We start from the raw sequence: 10,000 nt of genomic DNA on the forward strand, positions 1-10,000 counted from the left end.
AGAAATGGTTGCGGATATGCTCACTGAAGGCTTGGATCGTGAACAGTTCAGGAAATTACGACAGATGTCTGGAATGGATCAGATGCCATCTTATTCCACCTACGAGTGAGAAGAATTGTTGAGGAAGGAACACTCGTGCTGTAACAGACACGCTTTACACCGATTACTTTGTTATGACTGTTTATTTTGAGGACCCAATTAGAATATTACATGAACACCCTTTTACCTTTGCCTTATCTTCGCCATATGTAAGCAGTTTCTACTTACCAGTTTGCACTCTTTTGCCACTGATCGATCTGTAACGGAGTTCTCTTAAGTTTTTTGTAGAAATTAAAGTTCAAGTTGCGTTTGAAGACTTGTGGTGCTCACAGACGTTCGTCAAGCTAAATGTTAACAGTATTTTACTAAAATACTGTTAAAATTTGGCTTGACGAACGCCTGTTCGCACAGATTTTTTATCCAAATATTTTTGGATAAAATTGGTTTATTCTGTGTCATCGAAACAAACAACACTTTGTTTTTAGGTGTAACGTCATTTGTTTAGTTGATTCTTACAATCCCCTGGCATGGTTATTTCTATGTCTTGGAACACTGTTTTTCTTGTGTTGGACTTCATTTTACTTTTAATTTTCCACAGGTTTTTTTGTCAGATTTCTACTGTGCTTCTCAATAACTCGTAACACCAGTAAGATTATGGATTGCTCTGTTCCGCCCGGTGCTATCACATCTGTCAATAGAGTGCGTGTTCTCAGCTTGTGGTGGATTATTTTGGGACATACATACAGTGCTATTGTGACAAGCGGAATCCTGAGTAAGTTCAACGCACTGTTTGTTACTCGATTAAACAGTCACTGTCATCACATTTTCCATTTCTTTAACTATATGGAAACAGAAAAGTCAGTATTCACATGCACCACACCCCACTTTAAACGAGGGTTGGGTGGGGAATGCAGACAAGAGAAAGCCCGCTCGCTTAACGGCACAGTAAGAAACTATACAGTTAACACCCGCATATAAGAACAAGTGGATCGGATTAACAAGATCAAACTGAAATTTGGTCAATAAAGCACCCTATATAAGAACCAATTCAGCCTGATAAATAAAACATGTACTTTTATAAAAAGAAAGAGGGTGGCAGAATAAGAAAGAAATCTAACTCATATTAAAGTACTATGGCTAGGAGAGGGGCCGTTGGTCTAGAGAACTCAGTAAAAAAATGTGAAAAAGTGTTAAAACTACTTAACTACTTGATGTTGAATTTTTATTCGTTGATGTTTACTTATATTAGTAATAGTATTTTTGTTTTACATTGTATGTTAATTAAATCTCCAGTATAATGTATAGTATTTCTGAAACAAATTTTAAGAACATTTTCAGGCTGATTTCCCACTATGCACCCGGTAAATAAGAACTTGATCAACCGGAGCCCCGAAATCATAGGTTCTTATATGAGTTTGGTACCGGATATTCTAAGAAGCATTTCATTGACCGTTAAACTAGCAGCTGCCAACGGGCATAATAGCTCAGTTGGTAGAGCAAGTGCAGTTCAATAAACCATTTTACAGTTTTATGCTCAGTTAGCAGGCCTTTGAATAAAAGAGAGGCTGGAGTTGACCTTGCTTTGATACAACTCTCATTGCAGCTTTTCTTACGTAAATCATGTTGTTGTAAGGATAACGAGTTGCTATTTACATAAGAAAAGCAGTGAGGTTTGTATCAAAATAAGGTCAACTCCAGCCTCGCTTTTATTCAAAGGCCTGGTAACTGAGCACAGAACGATAAAATGGACTATTGCGTGGTCATGGGTTTGAGGCCTGTTCAAGCCAGGATTTTTTCCCAGCTTCCTTTGCAACAGCTGAGCTTTCTCAACTAAATAAAATTGAGATTTTCTAACTTTCATTGAACATCGATTCAACATTCCCTTTGTTTTCGAGAATATTGAGTGGAACATGCAGAACACGCCCCACGCACACATGCTCTCGACTTCGAGAGAGTCTGGTGTCTTGTTCTTAGTTTCCCGCAATCCAAGTGTTTGCTTCATTGTTAGCATGAAGTTAGAACCCTTTGATTCATGCCTTCAACTACCCTGCTTGGCAGAGGTTAACTTTATAATAATTTCCTTTTAGCGAGAGAGAAGGGAAAACTCTGCACGAATCTCTTGGATATTCTGTCACGTATGCGCGACGTGACATCAATGCAATCACCTCTACTCTACTCTTCCGCCATTACACAGGCGTTAAAATTCAAACTGGTTGTAGCGGGTTTTAAACCTGTTAGGAGTTTTATTAGTCAGCTAAAGTTGTGGAAGACATCGAGGAGCTCCGTGCATAAGTTGCCTTTCCTTCTCGCTCGGGAGAGAAACCCAGGAAGCCAAGCTGGGTAAAAATTCAAAATTTTGGGTAAATGTTTAAGTTGCTGAATTGGCATTCAAATGAATTAATTGACATTTGAAAGGACTTGATAACCTATGCAATCAACTTGAGATATCGTTGTTGCATGCCTACGGGTAATTTCTGTAGAATTTATCTGTAACCTGGATAACAATCAACCTGCTTATTTTGCTTCAGATGACATTCTCCTTGGGCTGAACATTGTTCACCGGTTTACGTTTGGCACTATCTCTAATGCCTTCTTCGCTGTCGACAGTTTCTTTGTGTTAAGGTACAAGAGTCGTGTAAATGTGTTGGTCGCTTCATTAAAAGTTTACTAGCCGAAGCAAGCGTGAATTGCAGACCATTTTAGTTTGATTTTGTAGGCCAAAACCGTTCCGTTCCGTTCCTTTTCAGTTTCTTTTCCGCTAAAGGCTTCTAGTGGAATGTAAAAAAAAAAAAGGAAAAAAAGAAGTGACCTTTCCAACGTAAACATTGGTCATTGAATGGGATAGAGTTAATTAAACGGAAATTATGGCTGCCGTCAAGTTTTGTTCATTGGCTTCCTTGTACTCTTCACGTAGCAAATTGGAGTGGAGGCTCCGTGCTGTTGGCACGCCGGACTTCCACCCTAAGGGTCGCTGGTTCGCGGTCTAACTAGTTCTACCACTATGTTGTCCCCTTGCACAAGGAACTTTGCTGTACACTGTGTCTCCTCACCTCCGTGTAAGGATGGATGCTAGGGACATACTAGGGACATGCTGTGTGTAACCTTGCGATGGCTACCATCCTGTCTACAGGGAAATAGTGCTACTCCCGGTTGCTTCATGCCACAAAAGCCGGGTTAAGCTTCGGCCGTCTTAACCCCAGAGGCTCATATTAAAGCGACTTTTTTTCCTTTTTTTGCCTTTTGTCTTCAAAAAGCAATGAACAATTTTACAACAAAAATTCTATTTGCACTCTGTCTTGTTTAGGTAAAGTAGAGACATAGAGAATACTGGTTGCTTTATAGAATAACCAACCTTCATACTGGCGGAGTCAGACTGCCAATATGTCAACCACAAGAGACATTGGAGGTCTCTATTTGTGTGCGATATTTCGACAGATTAAGTTGTCTCATTAATATAAAATTATTTTGATTTGCATCCTTTTTTAGTGGTTTGCTTGTGGCATACCTTTCCTTCCGTCGCATGGAACAGAATGATGGGAAACTTCCGTTGTTCAAGTTCTACTTTCATCGATTTTGGAGGTATCAAACGTGTTTACGATGTATGCTTTCATTTATTCTTGTGAGAGATTGCACGCAATGTTCTTTAGTATCAGAGGATAAAAGATCGTGTAAACTATTCTTGAATTGCAAAAAAATGTATTTTCACAAAGTGGTGCGAAACTGTGGAAGAAGACGCCAACCTGTTTTTGAGACTTACCGATGCATGAACTCATTAATTTTAAGAAAAACATTCACATCCTTTTGTATTCTTTGTTGAACGACAATTATTTTAAACCTTGAAGTTTTCACTAAGGTAACTAGTGTAAATTCATAGCTCTGCAATTCATAGCTCTCAATTGTTTTGCATGTTCTTCCCATTTGTTCCTTTCGTTCCTTTCCGTCTTTCGATTCTCGTCCTCCCTTACTTTTCTCTTAACTAGAATTAGGTGATTATTTTCGCTCAAAAGGCAAGACTAACTGACGCTATTTGGGAGGTCATGCTTGTATACTTGAGTGTGTTTACAAAAAGTGAAAATTAAAGATGTCAGTTGAAGGCTGCAATTTCATGTTCTCTTGGAAGGCAAGGATATTGATGGTCTCTGTGGAAACCACGTCCCTTCTTTCGGGGACTAAAATTGCGATTTTGTGATTTCGTGGATCTGTATAAGTACGGTTGTCGTACTATGATCTTCACATCTCTGCGGAATCTCGTCTTAAAGCGCCAACAACCTCACTACCTTTTGGCTTCCATCATTAAAACTTCCGAAACCACTGATGCCAAACTCAATTGACAACCTATCAATCGGCATCTTTGGTTCCCACGGTACATTTGTACTTTCTAACTCGACGCTGGGAAAAACGATGAAATCTGTACGAATCTTTGTAAAAGGATATCATAATGGTATTCGAGCTGTGAACAAAGCGAAACTCCAAGTCACTTTCCGAAGGCAGAGTCGATCTTCGGCCGGCTATGTTCAGAAATTTGATTGATGAAAGCCAAAACCCAGTTTGGCGCTCAGCGCTTGAAGGTGAGATTCTGCAGAATCATGAAAATCGCCGTAAATGTCAGGTGGTTCCATATCACACAATCAAACTAAACCCCAAAACAGTAATTGGCCACGTATCCCCGCTCCTGTCGCCCTTAGCACATGTATTTCCTTTGAGTTCTACTGATTTGTTTATTTATTGCGTGCCATGCTTCTTCTTAGGTTGACACCGAGTTACATGTTTGTGATTTTATTTTATTCCAATTTGTACGCATTCCTTGGTGAGGGTCCATATTGGTTTTCCAGTCAGAATAGCACCTTGTGTGAAAAGTACTGGTGGACAAATTTGCTGTACATCAACAATTTTTATCCAACGAATTCGGGTAATCAGGTAAGGTATACGCTTGTGGTTCCTTTGTATCGGAAGACAGAAGACGTGTAAATTTCTGTTTAACAAAATATGATGAATGCAAAGTGATGCAAATCTACACGTAGACCCATCTGTTAAATCTGTGAATGCTTCATAATTTTTAGTGAAGTTTTTGTACAGCTATTCCATTATTAGCCCGCGTAGCAAGCGTTTCCGTGGATTTTGGTCGTGCAAAAAATGGGGCGTGGCATTTTGCGCTACCAGAACGTCAAAAATCGTGTTCCCCCACGGAGACGCTTGCTACGCCGGCCATTCCATTGTCAAACAAATCACCCAAAACGGCTAAAAATCAAACTGCACAATAGTCGCAAGTGCTAAAAAATTTTGGTTTTCTCTTACTCCCAATGAACTGCTCCTTAGTAACCTCTTACCCCAGGTGGGGTTAACGTTTGCAGTTCATAAGGTTGCCATCGCGTAGAGTTTAATGTACTGTGATGATGACAAAGTAAGTTATGATGTGGTTTGCAGTGTCTTGGCTGGTCGTGGTATCTCGCTAATGACATGCAGTTTTACATCATCAGTCCTTTGGTCATATTTCTGGTCAAAAGGTAGATGTTACCCTGCAACAACTGCTAACATGCGGCAATGAAGTGAACGGAAAATCATTGCACGTAGCGAAGCAATTTAAGCAATAATTCCCAAAAAAAGTCAGAACATTCTTTGGACTTCAATGACATTCAAACTCAGAAACTCTAAGATGTCAGTGCGATGCTCTAGCAACTGAGCATAGAAGCCGTATCTTTTGAGGTCAACTGAATTTATTGGGTTTGCTTGAGAATTTAACAAAATGAAAGGCCTATGAGGTGTAGATTAGAGACAAAATTAACAAATGGTCCCCTCACTTGCCTTTCATTGATTTGCCTCGTCTCTGACATTTCAACAACTTGATAAGGGCGAAACATGAATTACTCCGTCGTAGACTTGAGCTTAGGTTATCGTGGCTGCAGAAATCCTTTCCACAACTACTTCCCCCAATATTTCCAGGACTACAAACCTCAAAAGTCTTTTCCAAGACTTGCCTATCTGTAAAGACCCATCCCCAAGGAAAGAGGGATCGAACAAACTAGCCCTCGACTGCTATTTCAAGCGACGCTTAGCAGGATAGGCATGAGAAATATAAGCTGTTATTGCTGGAAAGGAGTTACTGACCGTTCTGCTGTTGGTGCTGTGATCGACTTGTTTGAAATTTTCGTTCCTCGTTTTAAAGTTCCACTTGAAACCAAACTCGCTTTAACGTGCACTGTTCTGTTTTCTCGTTTAGATTCAAGTGGAAAGGAGTGTTTGCCAGTGTGGGTGGACTTCTCGGGATTTCTTTTGTTGTCACAGCAGTGATAATTGATTACTATGAACTAAAAGTAATACTATTCGGCCGGGGCGGTGGGTGAGTGTTCGATGATTGTTTGTTTTTTTTTTTTCCCATGTTTCTTTGTTTTTTTTTTTTAACAACATCAACTACGAACAGAAAGACAAAACCATTTAAAGTGCCTATGAAGTAAAACATACCGTTTTTCTCACTTTAAAGACCTTTCAAAATGATGAAGAACGGTGTTTTCTATTTTGGAATATCGTCTTTCGTTACAGAGATATTCAAGTTTTTGTTCAAAAATTGATGACGTAATAACATGTACACATGACTGCAATAAATCACAACATTGAGAATATCTCCAAAACTATTGGATGTATGTTGTTCAAACTTGGCATCGGTAATCTACGTCAACAAGACACAAAATGATACCTACCATGCTGTTGCCATGGCAATCATTTTTTGTTGCTGGGTCTATTTAAAGCAGGATTGATTTTAAGTAATGCTATGATCCTCGCAGTTATGGACGCAATTTTAGCAATTGCGTTGAGAAGCCTGACAAATTCAGGACTCCAACGGGGTTTGAACCTGTAACCTCACGATACCGGTGCGACGCTCTAACCGACTGAGCTACATGCATGAAGACGTTGAGAACTGGTCATTTGTGGGTTCTAATTTTCTCGTGAGGGGTGAATCAATGAACGAAATAATATATGAAATTAATCATATACTGAACTGCGGATATGAAAATTGCTAAAATTGCGTTTATAACTGTGAAGATCATAGCATTACTTGATTTCATATCCGCACTTCAGTATATGATTAATTTCATATATCATTTCGTAGGATTGAATTTTGTTGTTATTGTCGTAATAAGACATGTTCACTCTTGTTAATCTTATACAGAGGTGTAAAACATTATGGGCAGCAAACGCATTTCAAGTCTGACCATCTGCCTGTATTTACCTGTTCAAAATCCTAGATACAGACAGTATTTGGTTTATTGCAAAGAGGGACTGGAAAAAAGTGTTATCATGGTAACATTGTAATGGTTGTCACGTTGTGCCTTGTCTGATGTACATTACTGGTGCCAAGTTTGAACAACACCCATCCAATATTTTCGGAGATATATCTTTATGTTGGGATTTATTGCAGGCATGTGTACACGTTATTACGTCATCAATTTTTAAAGAAGGTCTTACTGTGAGGAGTACATTTACTGTTTACGAATTTTATAAAACCCTCCCTCCCTTTGGAGGTTTTGCTGTCGTCAAGTTTAAAAAAAAATGGGTTCACCTCTTGGTACACGCTTCGGTTACGTCTCGCAGCGACTTCCCCAAGCTTCAGTTTTTTTCATACTATGCCATTTTACGCTCTGTATGTGCCTTTGTTCTTGGCACGCAGATCGCGGAGCGGTGTTTCCCCTCTTTTACGCCAACATTGTCTTCTTCGTTTTGTAACTGTAGTGTGTCTTAAAAATAAATACCTGCGGGAACTGCGACATGAACAAAAACTTGAATATCTCGGAAACAAGAGAAGATATTCCAAAATAGAAAACACCATTCTTCATAAATATTAAAGCTCTTTAGAATAAGCAAAATATGTATTTCACTTCATAGCCACTTTAAAGACACTGCCGGGGTTAAATTCCAAGTCAACGAAGCAAATTGCACATGGCAGTCGTGGCAGCTGTCATGTATTTTGCAAACTGTTTTCTTCTTTCCTGGGAATCACAGGCTTTTTTCGTCAATCGGTATAGAAACCAATTCCCCTTTCTTTTACTGAACCTCCAAAAGGCTCTTGGCATGTTAGCCATGCCAGAAATTCCCCTAGTATTTTTACAGATATCATGCATCGCGAGGGCTTTTGTCACGGTTTTTTCTAATGAAAAAAGAAAGGAGTGTTGATCGAATTTTTGATTTAGAGGTAAGAAATATGTTTTCTTTTACAGATGTTTTACTGTTTCTTTACTGCGCCAGTTTCAAACTGTGAGAGCGAAAGAACTTAGTTGCATTGCTTGCAGTTTTCTTTGCGTTTAACAATTAGAGGGATTCATTCCTTTACTTTGAAACCTTTCTTCACGATTGAAAACTAGCAAATTAATAAAACAGCACCGTGACAACAAAGTCAAATGAAGTAAAATCACATTCATTGAGAGGGTTGACGTTTGAAGAAAAGAATACCCGAAGAAAAGCCACACGCAGTCAACCAGACAATTCCGGAAACACTGATTGCTTTGTGAACGGTTAGTTTCCCCAACCCTGCATGATCCAGGCTGCTTGTTTCCCAGGAAATGGTGGTTTTGTTTTTCAGGGAGCCTCATCTGAAACAAAACGGTGCTGAAAATAATTTTTCTGACCTGTTGTATATCAAGCCATATTGTGGCATCTCCACTATCTTGTGGGAATGGTCCTTGGGTATTTGATCCATGCTGAAGAATCAGCACCTCGTCTAAGCCCATTGGTAAGTAGACAAAGACCTATTCTCGATCGCTTTTAGAGAGTTTTTCGACTGATGTTTGCATTCTGTAAGGGGCTGTCACGTTATTTAAAGTGTTTAGGGGAAATCGTTAGTTAATCACGAGTTTAAAACTCGAAAATGGTAATGTGGAATTTCTTTACTGATAAAATTACCGTTACAACACAAAGATGATTCTGAGCAAAAAAACCTTTATCCAGGCGATTTACCATATACTTGAAAAAATGTCGGGCCAACTTTTTTCAAGATTATCCAAATGCAGTCCGTTTCAGTCTTGTTCACTTGTGTTCATATATGCTTCATTTCCCTTTCATTTATGTTGTTCAACAGTTTTAAGTGGTTATTGCACTGTTCCATTCTATTTTTTGGGCATTTTGGGTGTCATAAAATTACATCATTTTGTGTGATATAGCCCCTAGCCCCGAACAAACTGAGTGAGCAAAACAGTAGATAGATTTATAGAAGCATCTTGTGTCCGGAAAGCGACAGGCTACTTTTGCTGGTCATAAAAGCGTGGAAATTCTCTCATTTTAATAATTACGTCTCGCTCCTTTGAGAATTTCAAACAAGTTTTATCTATTTCTGGCAAGAGGCAAATTTATGCCGTATGCTAAATTTCTTTACCGCCCAATATCGGTGATTCCAATAGTGGCAAAGGTGTTTGAAAAGATAGTTTATGAACAGCTTTATGCCTATTTGGAAGCGCACGATATTCTATGTCAAAATCAATCAGGGTTTCGTGCTAATCATTCAACTGTAACAGCTTTGTTGGAAGCGACAGATTCTTGGGCATATAATATTGATCACGGGAAAATCAATGGAGTCATTTTTCTAGATTTGAAAAAAGCTTTTGACACTGTTGATCATCAGATCCTTCTATCGAAACTAAACTATTATGGTATACATGGCAAATCTTTCAAATGGTTTCAGTCATACTTAGAAAACCGCACACAAAAATGCTCTGTGAACGGGTCGCTATCCAATAGCTGCACATTGACATGCGGCGTCCCTCAAGGGACCATCCTCGGTCCATTATTGTTCTTATTATATATCAACGATCTTCCAAATTGCTTATCAAATTGTAAACCGAGAATGTACGCTGACGACACGCACCTTACATACGCGGGCAGCAATCTTGAGAATGTTCAGTTTTGTCTAAATGAAGACCTAGCAAACGTTTTCAACTGGCTACAAGATAACAAACTCACATTGAACATGACCAAA

At 39.0% G+C, this 10,000-nt stretch overlaps 1 protein-coding gene across 1 annotated transcript in view; it reads left to right on the forward strand.

Annotated features, from left to right (window-relative positions):
* Positions 1-10,000, forward strand: part of LOC138022041 (nose resistant to fluoxetine protein 6-like) — a 40,700-nt gene that overhangs the window by 13,458 nt on the left and 17,242 nt on the right. The window contains exons 3-9 of the mRNA XM_068869063.1: positions 638-811; positions 2,568-2,661; positions 3,526-3,618; positions 4,788-4,956; positions 5,464-5,543; positions 6,257-6,376; positions 8,612-8,761. Of these exons, the coding sequence (XP_068725164.1) occupies positions 694-811; positions 2,568-2,661; positions 3,526-3,618; positions 4,788-4,956; positions 5,464-5,543; positions 6,257-6,376; positions 8,612-8,723 (786 nt within the window). The 5' untranslated portion in view covers positions 638-693 and the 3' untranslated portion in view covers positions 8,724-8,761. The remainder of the gene's footprint in view (positions 1-637; positions 812-2,567; positions 2,662-3,525; positions 3,619-4,787; positions 4,957-5,463; positions 5,544-6,256; positions 6,377-8,611; positions 8,762-10,000) is intronic.

This window comes from Montipora capricornis, chromosome 10 (genome assembly GCF_036669925.1).
Source record: "Montipora capricornis isolate CH-2021 chromosome 10, ASM3666992v2, whole genome shotgun sequence".
NCBI lineage: Eukaryota > Metazoa > Cnidaria > Anthozoa > Scleractinia > Acroporidae > Montipora > Montipora capricornis.